We start from the raw sequence: 15,827 nt of genomic DNA on the forward strand, positions 1-15,827 counted from the left end.
TGATTGCAGATTTCACAGATAGACATTATGATAATTGAATTAAATGTGCTCTTTCTGGATCTCTTTTCAGCTCTGGCTACTGTTGTGAAAACGTCTACATATGTGGGTCAAGACAGTGGTTTTGTGTCAGCTAATCTTGGTGACAGCGTGACCATGCGATGCTTCTATAAGGGTGATGCAGTGATGTTTTACTGGTATAAGCAAACTCTGGGGCAGAAGCCACATCTCCTCTCTACCTTCTATAAACTTGACAAAAGTGGCATCTTTCAGAACGAATTCAAGAACAATTCTCGTTTCACCCTGGACACAGGAAAGTGGAAAAATCACTTGACAATCTCGGATTTGCGCATTTCAGACTCAGCTACTTACTACTGCACAGGTTGCTATGCATATGACTTTGAATTTGTAGAGGGCATTACTGTCAGTGTGAAGGGTTCAGGTTTGAACATCCCAGCTTTGGTTTATCAGTCATCATCTGAGATCATCCAGCCAGGAGGCTCTGTGGACTGTACAGTACACACTGGGACCTGTGATGGAGAACACAGTGTTTACTGGTTCAAACACTCTCAAGAATCTCATCCAGGACTCATTTACACCCATGGAGGCAGGAATGATCAGTGTGAGAGAAAAAACAACACACAGACACACACCTGTGTCTACAACTTGCCAATGAAGAGCCTGAATCTTTCTCATGCTGGGACCTACTACTGTGCTGTTGCCTCATGTGGACACATACTGTTTGGGGAGGAGAAAAAGTTGGATTCAGAGCGTAAGTAACATGATAGAAGATGTTTCGTGTGGATATTAGTTATGTTGAATTCCTCCTTAATATTCTACGGCTCTGTCATGTCTCCTATCATCTGCTTTTGCAGGAAAGGTGGTCTCTCCTGTCTTGGTGTATTCCCTGACCGGAGCTTTGACATTCAACACCGTCCTGGTTGTTATACTGGCATATGCAGCATATACACTGAACAACAGAAACAGATGCGGATGTACAGGTAAGCCAAATTTCATTTTTTACCTTTCTTAGTGTATATTTATGTTCTTAATCCTGAAGGCGCAGCCATTCGAAGTTGATATGAATAGAAAAATCAACCAACTTCAGATTTTCTGACACCAATTTGACAAAAACTGAGTTGTTAACTTAAGGGGCCATATGATGGATATTCTGTTGAATAGTGCTGGTGTTACAGTACGAGGTGGTTTTAGTATGGCTCTTTATGGATTGATCTAATCCTGACACGCTATTGCGGGGAAGTCATCATATCAGCAGAACGTAACACATAAAATCAAGACGTTAAAGTAATCAGTCTACTCACCACAAGCATATTGAATCTTATAGGCTTTTACTTTTTTTCTTTCTTATCCAGACTCAAGATCTTCAGCTTCCTTGAGTCCAAATGCAGCGGTAAGTATTTTTGAAGTATAGCACCAATAAATCAATGTATATAACAGCATGATAACGACCTATAGGGGATGAAAAAAAAGTAAAACCTGTGCAAATTAATCCATACAATGGTACAGTTACTCTGAACTATATACTGCACACAGTAGCTGTAGATGTTTTTTTAACACTGCAGGAACTAACCAACCCATAACCTAATTGTTAACAGTTCACCCCAAAATGAAATCCCATCGGCATGATCTTTGGTCAAAGGTTCCCATCAGAATATCTTTGATACAAGTCACTGAAATATCATATGTGGGTATGTCAGTATGAGCTAAATGTTATAGGTTGTTCGTTCCCACAGTATATAGTAAATGGCTAATTTGTAAAGCACAAAGGTAATCCTTGAGCTGTTATATCAATGTGATCAATTGTACAGGTGCTGCTGTCGGTGTGTACAACACATTTATGTGTCAGACAAGTGATGTGTATTTATACATTGACTAAATGTAAAAATTATATCCTATTAACAGAGTTATCAAGATTCAGACAACCTCCATTACGCTGCTCTGAGGGAATTCAGGGCCAAGAGGTCACCAAGACAGAGGGACGACGCACAAAGTGAATGTGTGTACTCCGGTGTTAGGCAGTAGGAGCTGGAAATATTGCATTTGGACTTGTGTAAAAAGAATGTGTCTACTAATCTATGTAAAGCAATTTCTTATTAAAACATGAGCACTGCTGTCAGATTTCACCTCAGTATACTGAATGTAAAGTTTTGCCCTGCAATAAACTTGTAAAACATTGCTTTCACCAACCAAGCTTTCCTGATACAGTATGATGTGTGTTCTCACATGCGCCATTTTTCTACCCCCCACTTTAACTGTTGTTGACAACGTACAAACACAACCACACACGACGCATCTCTGTGGTGTCTGTTGGCTCAGGTACTTGAGGGAGCCTTCAGTGGAACATTATTATTGAAGCAAATTCAGTCTATTAGTGCTGCACTGCTGAAAGGATGTAATACATACTTTATTTTACAAAGCAGAAACCTTCATCATTGAGTCTGTACAAAAAGGGCATCAGAGGCCTTCAAACGTCAAGCGTGATTGTTACGGCTGTGACTCAGCAGGGCCGGCCTTCTCATAGCAGGGTGACAACAAGACCCGCCAACACGTAATATCTGAAAACAAGTTTTAAACATGGTGGGAACGAGCTGGTCAGATAATGAGTGTACATGTTAATGCCTTTCCAGGGTGTCTTTACATTGTCCTTGATCTTTTGAAACCTCTGTGTGTTTGGCTGTCAAAGATGAGCTCTCAGTGTACTTGGTCGTATACTTCTCTAGGACCCTTTGCTCTCTATTGTCTCTGTGGTTTCAAACAGGAAGCCTCTGCTGTGTTTTCATGCACAGCAGTCACACAGTATGAGTCCAATCGTCAGACTATTTTAGTAGATTATATCTACAAATCAGTGTTCAAAAGCTAAAACAGGGTTTGTAACATTAATGTATACACAGTCAATAATTAGATTGTTTTTTGCATCATTTCGAATGTTGTGTGACTGTGTTGTGGGTGGTGCTTCGAGTCTTAAAGCTCTGGTCTACGATCTGAGAAAGGTTTGAAAAAAGCATCACCCCCCACACACCCCCCTCCCCTCTGTGCTCCTTAACCCCTCCCCTCCGAGCTCGTATCGCTCTCCCCTCGGAGTCCCGCGACACACCCCCTCCGGCTGCAAGCTTTTTTTTTCTCTTCAACGAACTTTATACCTCCCGCAACAAGCTTTTTTTTTTTTTTTTCTCTTCAACGAACTTTATACGTCCCGCAACAAGCACCAAGAGCAACAAGCCGGCAGAAACCAAATACAGCCCAGCTTTGAATGCGGAGTAACGATGTCGGATTCACAGATAAAGTTATTACAATGCACGTTGAAACTCACGTAAATCTTGTAAGTCATTACAATGTCCACAGCTAAGCTCCACAGCCAAGCTAGCGTAACGTCATTAGCATGCTACAGCTACGTTACCTTACAGCTACGTAATCAGTTACAACAGCTAAATTAGCCACTTCTAAAAGTTACTGAGGGCCAAGAGACTAACAGATGCTGCCGTCAGCTTTCATCACAACGATCGCTTCCACATTGTGGCTGAAAAACAAACCCGTTTGAGTCTCAGAGCAACTGTGTGTGTCCCAGCTGCTGTCTGAGTAGCACCAGACCGCAGCTAGGACACACACAGCTGCTCCGAGACTCACACAGACCGCGACACAAACGTGTCCGTAAACCGTAATCTCTTGTTTGTGACAGATAAGACACACAAATACACACATCGTAACGCGTTTATGATAATCCATCATATTGATTTAGCAAAGGCTTCGTTGAAAACAAACGGACAAGACCGGGAGGAGGGTTAGCAAAACAGCTGAGCAGTGACCGGGCGAGAGGTTGTTATGGAGAAATAAATCCGGACAAATAAGATAAAAATCCGGAAATAAATCCGAAACCCCTCCGCTTCGCTTTGGGATTTCATCCATCCCTTCATTCATCTTACTTGCTGCTTCATTTAGCTGCCACGAGCAAATAAATAGGCTGATTTGGTGTAATCATGTTAGCAATGTTAGCTTGTTGTTAGCTTACAATGCTAGCATAGAGGCTAACGTCTCCGTCGAACAAGTAAACAAGTGTTGACAACACTGCGGAGACAGACACCGTCTAATAACACAGAAACAAACTAACGGCAGCTTTCACAGTCATAAGCAGCATCGGCATGAAAGTTATCTGTGTCACAACAACCACAATAGAGATGAAGATTACCTGCTCAACAGAAACGCCGCTGTATCAGCACCGGGTCCATATCTTCACGGACCTTTCGCCACCGTTCAAACGATGACCCGATGTTTATTCGGTTTGAGCCCTCTTTGTTTCACATGTCCGGTTTGTGTCTTTTCAGTGACAGACTTTCTTTCTTTGACTCTTTGTGGTGGGGCAAGCAGAGGCAGCTGAACTGCTCAGGGCAAAACAAACCTCTTGTCCGCTTGTAGTTTCAAATGCGGAAGTGGGTCGGGACCAGACGTGAGCAGGAGCAGGAGAGTGAGCGAGGATTGGATCGGAAAATTGATTCAATAGGAGCCATCCGGGCCGGATGGTTCCTATTGGTCAATTTCTTTTCAGTTTTACAGACACGAGAGAGAATGGATTTTTTTGGTTCCTTTTACTCTTCACATTGTGTGGGTGGTACTATTGGGTCATAACCACCATCTAAATGATGTTAATAATAACAACAAATCTTTCAAATCGTAGACCATAGCTTTAACTGCTCATCATATACTCCCACAGACATCTCGGGGTTTCAGCCTGACAGACCATACCAATCAAAAGGTGGCCACTGTGTGTGTGCTCCAGAGAACAGCTGAAACAATACACATCCTCATGTAATGTCACAAGCAGCATTAGCTTTTGGCTGCAACAACCACTGCAAAGATGATACTATTTATAGCCGTGCTAGTGGCATGGTTCAAAGGGTGGTAATGTTGTTTGGTGTGCTGATGCACTACTTTGATCCAGACTCAAACATCTCAACATCTACTGGACAGGTTAAGATTGAATTTAAGATTCAACAGCCATGGTCCAGAGAGGATGATTCCTACTAACTCTCCCCTGACTTCTGCTATGGCGTTACCATTGGGTTGACATTTTTGGAAGCGTGCTCCATGTCTTAACAACTATAACATGGAATTCCTCCATGGATTGGCACACAATTTGGTGCAGACATTCGTGGTCCCCAGAGGCAGAAACCTACTGACTTCGATGATCCCCTGACACTTGACTCAGTAGGGCCGAGCTTCTCACAGCAGGGTGGTAACAAGACCCGCCTACATATATCCAAATATCCGCATTGTGCTCATTGCACGCCACAGCCCAGAGGTGTTAGGTACTTTTTTGGCCTCTGTGTGCTCGGCAGTCAAAGGTGTCTCTCAATAGCTCTCAGCGTACGTGGCCATGTTTCTGCAGGACCCTTTGGTCTCTTTGTCTCTGTGGTTTCAAATAGGAAGTCTCTGCAGTGTTTTTGTGCACAGCAGTCACACAGTACAAGAGTCTAAAGACTAAAACAGGCTTTAATAAAATAATGACTAGACATAAGAACAATGTGACATTAATGTATATAATTATGTCATTGTTTTTTGTTATTGTAACTGTTTTGCCAAGACCCCTCAAGAACAGCCTTGCTGAGGGAGTGGCCATTAGCTGTTAGTCTGAACTGCTTATCATGTCCTTTCATAGAAGTCTTTGTTTCAGCCTGATTGATCAAACCAAACCAGCCAAACAGTGGCCAAAGTTTGTGCACATGGAAGAAGCAGTTGAAACAATATACCTATGTCATGAGCATTGCCAGCTACTTGCTGCAACAACAATAACCACTGCAAACACTGGGTGTGGTGGTTCTCCCCCAACACATTTTTAAAAGAGTGGGTGTGTTTGCTTGTATTCTCGTTCCTTATATGACAGTGCTTTTTTCCTGATAAACTGGCATTAGATAATTAAGGGTACATTTGTAAGTTCATCCAGGTAACATATTTGAAGATAATAAAAAGATAAAATTACAGAAATGCATTTGATGACCTGTTTATAGGCTAATAACTTTGTAGCACGGGCCCCTGATACTATATATATATATATATATGTAGTTTTTTTTGGCTAAAAATACATACTGCAAGACCCACCTTACTCTTACCTCTGATTGATTGGCTTTGGTAATGTCTGATTTCAGCAGTGTATTCAGCCTCTCTCCTGGTCGTCCACTGCTCCTGTGGAGGTCACTCATCCTCTGGAGCCACTCTCAAGAGTGTCTCTGCTCTCGTTCGGAAGAGCGGTCAAGCAGGCTGCTGCCGGGCTGCCCTGCAGACACCTGAGATAATGCAGCTGCGACGGCCAGTCAGGGTTTACTGGAGCAACCACAGCTCACAGTCCACTGCATCAGCTACATCACTGTGTGTTTGTTCTATACAACTGCGAGAAAAACTCAAGCACGACCAATTAATACCAGATAGCCTCTGAACATAGTTAGGCAACAGCATGCTAGATAGTCAATTCTTGTCTCTTCCGAGTCTGATTAACCAGTATATTTAAATTGTGGCCCACAGAGCTCCCTCCCTTTCGCTGGTTGTACAGCGGACTAATAGGTCACCCAGGTGGCATGGACGCAGGAGGACAGCCAAGAATAGGCAATTGGCCATGGGTGTGGGTCCCACCGATCGCCCTCCCTCTTGTCAAGCGGACAACCAGGGCTACATAAGCATATGCATAACTGTCGTAGCTGCAGTGTCTCTGTGTGGTGGAGCGAACAGGCCAGGTGGCAGAGTACGGGCATGGCAGCCTGGTGGCGGCCCGCCTGTTGGCTCTTCCTAGTGAGCGAAGAGGCACTCTGAAGAGCAGCTCCGGAGCAGCAGAGGACCAGGCAAGAGGCTGAAGAGGTTGGTGTGTTTACCTGTAAAATTACAGCTTATAAACTGCTGAAACAGACATTGCCAGAGCTACTGCATGAGTTAACAGTTCGAGTCAAGCACAAAGAATACAACTGACAAAGCTAACCCATCAGAGGCAGAGAAGGGTGGGTGTCGAGAGAACATGAGTGGATTCCATAATAATGTGTGTGTGCACTATGTGTCAATCTATCTGGGTGCAAGGTAGCAGTAAAAACGTGGTATGGAGTTTCATTGATTTGGGGAATTTTTCCAATAAGAAAGTGGAATGGATTTGATAATAAAGCACAGACACAGTGCTCTGAAATAAGTACTACATGAATAAACTGTTGCATTGTAAACATGGTAATAGCGTGTGTGTGTGTGTGTGTGTGTGTGTGTGTGGGTGGGTGGGTGGGGGGCTCCAACAGAGCAGCTCCAACAATAGAAACTATGAGATGAAACAATGGCCTACAACAACACACCATCATCTTCTTCCTGTCAGCATTGTTTCCTCCTTTCTTTCAATGTGATGTCAATGCCAACGGTTTCGGTAACATATTTAGACCTGTCTGCTTTCACATCTGGAGGTAACTTAAAAACAGCGGGGATAGGTTTTTGGATTTCCATTTTTGTTCTTTTTGTTCATTTTTTTTTGCTTTCATCTGGGTGATGCCATCTAATATGTGCTAGTATGTTCCTCTTCTTCGGTTGCTTTTTCTAAAATGGCGCTCAGAAAACAACTTTTAGGTGCATTACAGCAACCTACTGGACTGGATCAGGGGTTCAAACGGCTAGGGTGACGGCTAGGAACAAATACATGTAGCCTGCCGCTACAACCCAAAGTAGACACTATACTAAACAAATCCGGTAACTTCCAAAACTAACAAACTACAGTGGAGCCTGACTTCTTCTCAGTTCACTCTGGCCAAACACTTTACCTTACCCTTACCCTTGATTTTGTTGCCTCTACTAATGTTTCAGTACCCTGTAGTTTATTAAGCCCTCATTATTCGTTTGAATTCAGAGAGATACTCCATATTTTTAAAGGTTCCATATTATACTGTTTTTCATCAATTCCACACAGCTGTCAGAGGTCCAACAACACTGTATTCGAAATGTATTGCCCCAAACCCATCAGTGGTCCTGAATATCAGTTGCTCTACTGAGCTCTGCTGAGAGCAGGCTGATTCTGATTCTTCAACTTTTATGCTAATGAGCTCCGTCCTAACACGCGCCCCTCTCAGGGAGAAGATGCCGTTCACGCTAGCAGTAGCATGTGCTACAGTAATGTTTACGGTGGATGTATCACTATGGCTCGCCGAGATGCTGTCGTTCAACCACACCAGTTTTGACCCAGAATCGAACCCAAAAGGAGAGGCTCCGAAAAATACAGACTCTGCGGCTGCAGCAGGACTCCCCAACACAACCACCTCGGCTCTCATCCCCCGCTGTCCTGCAACAGGTAACATCTAAAAACAGCTAGCGAAAGCTGTGTTTGTCTCCAACACAGTCTCCAAACTCTTGGACACTGTCCACATAGTCTCTGTCTCCAGTCTGCACATGTTTCCAGCCTTTTTACTGTGACAACCAAGCTCCCTCGTAATATTATTAACATTAAACTCGCTTCAAACGCCGTTGCATAGCGGACCGAAGCGGAGCTAACTAGTTAGCCAGTTTCAGGCTGACTTCACCATACTCATAGGCAGCTGTAAATACTATCAAAACGTGGCGACTCTTACCTGTGGCTCGGGGACCCAGTTGCTGGGTCCCGTATGGTTGAGACTGATCCTTTTAGGAGGGTCAGTGTCGAGGCAAAGCCGGCTTTGTACTGACCCTCGTTACTGAAGCAGTCCGATGTGAAGTGGTTAGCACACACAGACTCACAAGAACTGTAGCCGGCACGTTGTTGTTAAAAATGAAACGCAACCACTGTCTCTTCTGTAGCTGGGACAGAGTATAGGCACTTATGTTGATTTTTACAAACAAAAACAGAGCACTTCTTGTTGCGCTTCGACATGGTGCTTTTGATAGCGTAATGGCGGATCTCCGAGACGGTAGCGCTGTACCTGGTGGGTGGACACTGTGGGTGGGATTATCCAAATTGCCGGTCATCGACGTCGACGACCAGTCGAAATTTGACTCGCTCAACTGGAAATTGCATTTCTGATTTACCGTCAGAAATCTGTATCTCACTCAAAAAAGCACGGATGGTCTTTTTCAAAGTTTGTATGCGTGTGGCAGCACCATAGACCCAAAATAATACCCCAAATCCCAGAAAAAGTGAGTTTTTCATAATATGGGACCTTTAAAGTCACTCCCTTTAGGTCTTCAACACCAATCAGAGAGATGTCTGATGATACATCTCATGCCTTTTTGAACAGGTTTGATTCTGAAAGCCCTCTGTAAATACCTGTTAAGTGATTTTAAACATCAGGTTTATGGGTCATATTGTGGTTCTAGCACCTCTCTCCTAGTCTCTAGACTTAAGAACTAAAGTAGAAAATGAAGTAGAACATGTCTTCACTGTTTCCAAAATAGGTCATTCAGTGTCACGTCTTGTGAGCCAATCAAACACAGTCCTCTCTCTTTAAGAGGAGAGAACATATGGAGGATCTCTACATTCATCAGGAAATTTTGATCACGATGACATCTCTGAAGTTTGCTTTATATCTGACTTGTCTTTGCGTGTGGAGAACAGGTGAGTTTGGTATTTTGTGGATCTATTTGTATCCTTAATGATGTCAAGTCATTCTTGATACAATTTCTAATCTTCATGATTCATTTTGTCATTGCGTTCATTTTGCTCTTTTCTTTGTCTTTTTTCTGTTCAGCTCTGACAAATGATCCTAAATTGTCCTCGTCTCTGCATCCAAATCAAGAGGGTGGATTTTTATCACGAAATGTTGGAGACAGTGTGACTTTACGGTGTTTCTATAAGGCGGACATTGCAGCATACTTTTTCTGGTATAAGCAGACTCTGGGACAGAAACCACAGCTCATCTCTACCTTCTATAAACACCACAGAGAGGGCACTTTTATTGATGAATTAAAAAACAATTCACGCTTCACGTTGGAAAGTGGAAATGGTAAAAATCACTTGAAGATCTCAGATTTACACATATCAGACTCAGCTACGTATTACTGTGTAGGTTGCTATGCATTCCAGCTGGAATTTGGGAATGGCGTTACCGTCAGTGTGAAGGGTTCAGGTATGAACATCCCAGCTTGGGTCCATCAGTCGGCATCTGAGATCATCCAGCCAGGAGGCTCTGTGACTCTGAACTGTACAGTACACACTGGGACCTGTGATGGAGAACACAGTGTTTACTGGTTCAAACACTCTCAAGAATCTCATCCAGGACTCATTTACACCCATGGAGGCAGGAATGATCAGTGTGAGAGGAAAGACAACACACAAACACACACCTGTGTCTACAACTTGCCAATGAAGAGCCTGAATCTTTCTCATGCTGGGACCTACTACTGTGCTGTTGCCTCATGTGGACACATACTGTTTGGAGACGGGACCAAGCTGGACTTTGAGGGTGAGTAACTGTCTATCAGACTAACTTCATATTTAACCTCAGATGATCATGACTGAAAGCTCTGTAATGTCTCCTGCTGTCTGGATCTACAGATGATGAAGACTCTCTTGACTTGGTGTATTTCTTGACCGGCACGTCAGCATTCTCCACCACTCTGTGTGTTTTAATGGCTTTCTTAGTGTGCATGACAAACAAGAGACACAGCTGCCTTTGTACAGGTAAACGATCATGTTTTCATCTATAGTGTGTATTTTCTGAACATGACATTATGGTTACATTTTCTTTTTCCTTCCAGAGTCTCGAGGAAGATCTTCATCTCCCTCAACAACAACTGATGAGGTATTTCCTATTGAGACAACTGAACATGTTACCGTTCAAATACACTAACTGTTTTGTGGATGTTATTCCTGATATTGTTTTTTTCTCTCTTTTTCATCACCAGAGTTACCAAAATGAAGATAATGACTACGACAATGTTTCAAGGGAGAACAAAGTCAATAGACGGAGACGACAGAGAGACGACACCTGGAGTGAATGTGTGTACCTCAGTGTAAAGCAGTAGAGCTGTTTCATCTTTGTCTTTGTGCAGCAGAACATGACTTCATACTGACTCTTTTAAAAAGTATAATCTGGATTTTGTCTACATGATTTCACCTAAATATGATGACTGTAAAGTGTTGCTTTCTAATAAACCCAATAAATGAGCTTTTACAAAGACAATAGATGAAAAGTGCAATGACTTCAACTGTCTCTGTGCCACATGGCTGCAATAGACCTAAACATATGACATTTTTTTCACTCCGTGGTTTATCAGTTGCAAATGTTATCAGCAACAAAATTTACATCTTCAGATTTTCTGTCTTCATTTTGTGGTAAACTGAGCCACTGGACACAATTATTAGTTAACCGGTTTCCCATTGATATGCATGTATTTTTTAAGTGCTGTTATATCATTGTAATCAATGCATTGTGCAGGCGTTGCTGTAAGAATGATATTTTATTAGCAGGACTGCTTAGATTCAGCCTACATAACGCCACTTTTAGGGGACACAAGGTCAGTAGATCAACAAGACAGGACGACACCCAAAGTGAATGTGTGTACTCCAGTACATTGTAAAGTATATTGCATTTATACTTTGTTTCTGTGTAACAAGATTGTGTCTACCATTCTATGCAAAGTAATTCCTTCTAAAACATGAGCACTGCTGTCAGATCTCAGCTCATGTTGTATGTAAAGTTTTGCCCTGCAATAAACTTGTAGAACATTGCTTTCAATAACCAAGATTTCTTTGTACAGTATGACCTATGTGCTGCTATTCAACTCTCACTTAACTGTTGTTTACAACGTACAAACACAACCACACACAAGCCATCTGTGGTGTCTGTGGGCTCTGATACGTGAGGGAGTGTTCACAGTGGAAAATTACCATTAAAACAAAATCAGCGTCCATGTTGGAGGACCTGCAGAGAAACTGTACGTGTTTCAGTGCTGCACTGCTGAAAAGATGCAACATGTCACTTTATAATACAAAGCAAAAACCTTCATCGTTGACAGGTTCATGATCATCTAAAAGCACAGGTCATGACAGGCCACACCCGCCTATTGATTACTCCCACTGACTGGTTGACGCTCAGTCGCAATGATGTCTCATTTCCTGGTCACACATGAGTTGATGTGATGATAGAGCACATTTTGAACTTGTTCAAAAAATGTTTCCTGGTTCAGGGTGTAATTTGTCTCTCATAGTGTTTCTCTCTTCATTCGCTTGGAGCTAGAGGTGGAACCTTCTTTATATAAATGACCTTGAGGTAGTAAGAGAATGTGAGAAAGCCAATTTTTACAGAAAGTGAAAAAGTTGTTACTTCAACAGCAAAAAAAGAGCAAATATAACTCTCAGCAACAACACTATAACTAACATAAACACATCTCAAGTGCTTTCCACAGACTATACATTCTGAATTGTGAGAGCAAAGCTTTGACAACATCAAGCATGGTTGATGCTGATGTGACTCAGTAGGGCCGAGCTTCTCACAGCAGGGTGGTAACAAGACCCACCCACACGTAATATCCAAATATCTGCATGGTGCTCATTGTACGCCACAGCCCAGAGGTGTTAGGTACTTTTTTGGCCTATGTGTGCTCGGCAGTCAAAGGTGTCTCTCAATAGCTCTCAGCGTACTCGGTCATGTTTCTGCAGGACCCTTTGGTCTCTTTGTCTCTGTGGTTTCAAATAGGAAGTCTTTGCAGTGTTTTCATGCACAGCAGTCACACAGTACAAGCCCAACACGCAGGCTATTTTAGTGGATTATATCAATAAATCAGAGTGTAAAGACTAAAACAGGGTTTAATAAAATAATGACTAGAACACATAAGAACAATGTGACATTAATGTATATAATCATGTCATTGTTTTTTGTTAGTGTAACTGTTTTGCCGAAACCCCTCAAGAACAGCGTTGCTGAGGGAGTGGCCATTAGCTGTTAGTCTGAACTGCTTATCATGTCCTTTCATGGAAGTCTTTGTTTCAGCCTGACTGATCAAACCAAAACAAACAAACAGTGGCCACAGTATGTGCGCCTGGGAGAAGCAGTTGAAACAATATACCTACCCAGGTAATGTCATGAGCATCGCCAGCTACTTGCTGCAACAACAATAACCACTGCAAAGAGAATACTTATTTTGGCCATGCTAGCAGCATGGTTCTAGGGAGGGCAATGTCAGTTTTTTAATTGCTAATCCAGAACTTTGATCCAGACTCAAATATCTCAACAACTACTTGACAGGTTATTTTGCACAAACACTCATCTACCTCAGGCTGAAGTGTAATCATCCATGTTGGTATTTTTCTTTTTCCCTCCAAGTCGCAATGCGATGACAATAAAAACACGAATGGTCACTTTCAATGATGGTCCCTGAAACACAGTTAATAATGCTAATCCACAGCCAACACCAACAAAGCAAAATGGTCCAGCAGTAGGTGCAACATGGAATCGGTTAGTTCTCCGAGTTAGTCTATAAAAATATGTTGCAGGCACCTGTTGTACAACACAATGTCCCTTTGATAACTACAGTTAGCAATCACAAATGCCGCTCTTTAACCCTGATATATAAAAAGAGACCTGTCTGAACTCATTGGTCTCTGTCAATGCACTGCATTCAAAGCAGCACTGATCATGTGTTCATTGTTTCCAAATCAGCTGATGTTCCTGTTAGCCAATCAAAAAGAGAGTCCTCTCTCTAAAAAGTGGAAAACGTACTGAGATGCGATTCATTCAACACATAATTTGAACACGATGAACACCATGTGGTTTGCTTTGTATCTGACTTATCTGTTCTTGGGAAGAATAGGTAAGTTTTCTTGTGTAACTTGGATTTTTATTATGATTGCAGATTTAACAGATAGACATTATGGTAATTGAATTAAATGTGCTCTTTCTGGATCTCTTTTCAGCTCCGGCTACTGTTGTGAAAACGTCTACATATGTGGGTCAAGACAGTGGTTTTGTGTCAGCTAATCTTGGTGACAGCGTGACCATGCGATGCTTCTATAAAGGTGATGCAGTGATGTTTTACTGGTATAAGCAAACTCTGGGGCAGAAGCCACATCTCCTCTCTACCTTCTATAAACGTGACAAAAGTGGCATCTTTCAGAACGAATTCAAGAACAATTCTCGTTTCGCCCTGGACACAGGAAAGTGGAAAAATCACTTGACAATCTCGGATTTGCGCATTTCAGACTCAGCTACTTACTATTGCACAGGTTGCTACGCATATGACTTTGAATTTGTAGAGGGCATTACTGTCAGTGTGAAGGGTTCAGGTTTGAACATCCCAGCTTTGGTTTATCAGTCATCATCTGAGATCATCCAGCCAGGAGGCTCTGTGGACTGTACAGTACACACTGGGACCTGTGATGGAGAACACAGTGTTTACTGGTTCAAACACTCTCAAGAATCTCATCCAGGAGTCATTTACACCCATGGAGGCAGGAATGATCAGTGTGAGAGGAAAGACAACACACAGACACACACCTGTGTCTACAACTTGCCAATGAAGAGCCTGAATCTTTCTCATGCTGGGACCTACTACTGTGCTGTTGCCTCATGTGGACACATACTGTTTGGGGAGGAGAAAAAGTTGGATTCAGAGCGTAAGTAACATGATAGAAGATGTTTCATGTGGATATTAGTTATGTTGAATGCCTCCTTAATATTCTACAGCTCTGTCATGTCTCCTATCATCTGCTTTTGCAGGAAAGGTGGTCTCTCCTGTCTTGGTGTATTCCCTGACCGGAGCTTTGACATTCAACACCGTCCTGGTTGTTTTACTGGCATATGCAGCATATACACTGAACAAAAGAAACAGATGCGGATGTACAGGTAAGCCAACTTTCATTTTTTTACTTTTCATAGTGTATATTTATGTTCTTAATACTGGAGGTGCAGCCATTCGAAGGTGATACGAATAGAAAAGTCAACCAACTTCATTTTTTCTGAAACCAATTTGTGGAAAACTGAGTTGTTAACTTAAGGGGCCATATGATGGATATTCTGTTGAATAGTGCTGGTGTTACAGTACGAGGTGGTTTTAGTATGGCTCTTTATGGATTGATCTAATCCTGACACGCTATTGCAGTAGCACGTAACACATAAAATCGAGACGTTAAAGTAATCAGTCTACTCACTGCCAGCATATTGAATCTTATAGGCTTTTATTTTTTTCTTTCTTAACCAGACTCAAGATCTTCAGCTTCCTTGAGTCCAAATGCAGCGGTAAGTATTTTTGAAGTATAGCACCAATAAATCAATGTATATCACAGCATGATAACGACCTATAGGGGATGAGAAAAAGCAAAACCTGTGCAAATTAATCCTTACAATGGTACAGTTACTCTGAACTATATGCTGCACTCAGTAGCTGTGGATGTTTTTTTAACACTACAGGAACTAACCAACCCATAACCTAATCATTAACAGTTCAAACCAAAATGAAATTCCATCAGCATGATCTTTGGTCCAAGGTTCCCATCAGAACATCTTTGATACAAGTCACTTAAATATCATATGTGGGTATGTCAGTATGAGTTAAATGTTATAGGTTGTTCGTTCCCACAGTATATAGTAAATGGCTAATTTGTAAAGCACAAAGGTAATCCTTGAGCTGTTATATCAATGTGATCAATTGTACAGATGTTGCTGTCGGTGTGTACAATACATGTATGTGTCAGACAGGTGATGTGTATTTATACATTGACTAAATGAAAAAATGACATTTTATTAACAGAATTATCAAGATTCAGACAACCTCCATTACGCCGCTCTCAGGGAATTCAGGGCCAAGAGGTCACCAAGACAGAGGGACGACGCACAAAGTGAATGTGTGTACTCCGGTGTTAGGCAGTAGGAGCTGGAAATATTGCATTTGGTGTAAAA

General features: G+C 42.1%; 2 protein-coding genes across 2 annotated transcripts; both read left to right on the forward strand.

Moving 5' to 3' along the window:
• Positions 1-153: 153 nt before the first annotated feature.
• On the forward strand, positions 154-6,854 carry LOC311251288 (uncharacterized protein; the record flags this gene model as incomplete). Its single annotated transcript, XM_084343663.1, has 3 exons — positions 154-769; positions 873-998; positions 6,733-6,854. The coding sequence occupies 3 exons, from the start codon at positions 154-156 to the stop codon at positions 6,852-6,854; spliced, it is 864 nt and encodes a 287-aa protein (XP_084199789.1).
• A 2,030-nt stretch (positions 6,855-8,884) lies between these two features.
• LOC311251290 (uncharacterized protein) lies at positions 8,885-10,956 on the forward strand (the record flags this gene model as incomplete). The annotated part of the gene is made up of 5 exons (XM_084343665.1): positions 8,885-8,918; positions 9,681-10,394; positions 10,487-10,612; positions 10,690-10,733; positions 10,837-10,956. The coding sequence occupies 5 exons, from the start codon at positions 8,885-8,887 to the stop codon at positions 10,954-10,956; spliced, it is 1,038 nt and encodes a 345-aa protein (XP_084199791.1).
• Between the last annotated feature and the right edge of the window lie 4,871 nt (positions 10,957-15,827).

This window comes from Pagrus pagrus (assembly GCF_965226575.1).
Source record: "Pagrus pagrus genome assembly, chromosome: 22".
Lineage (NCBI taxonomy): Eukaryota > Metazoa > Chordata > Actinopteri > Spariformes > Sparidae > Pagrus > Pagrus pagrus.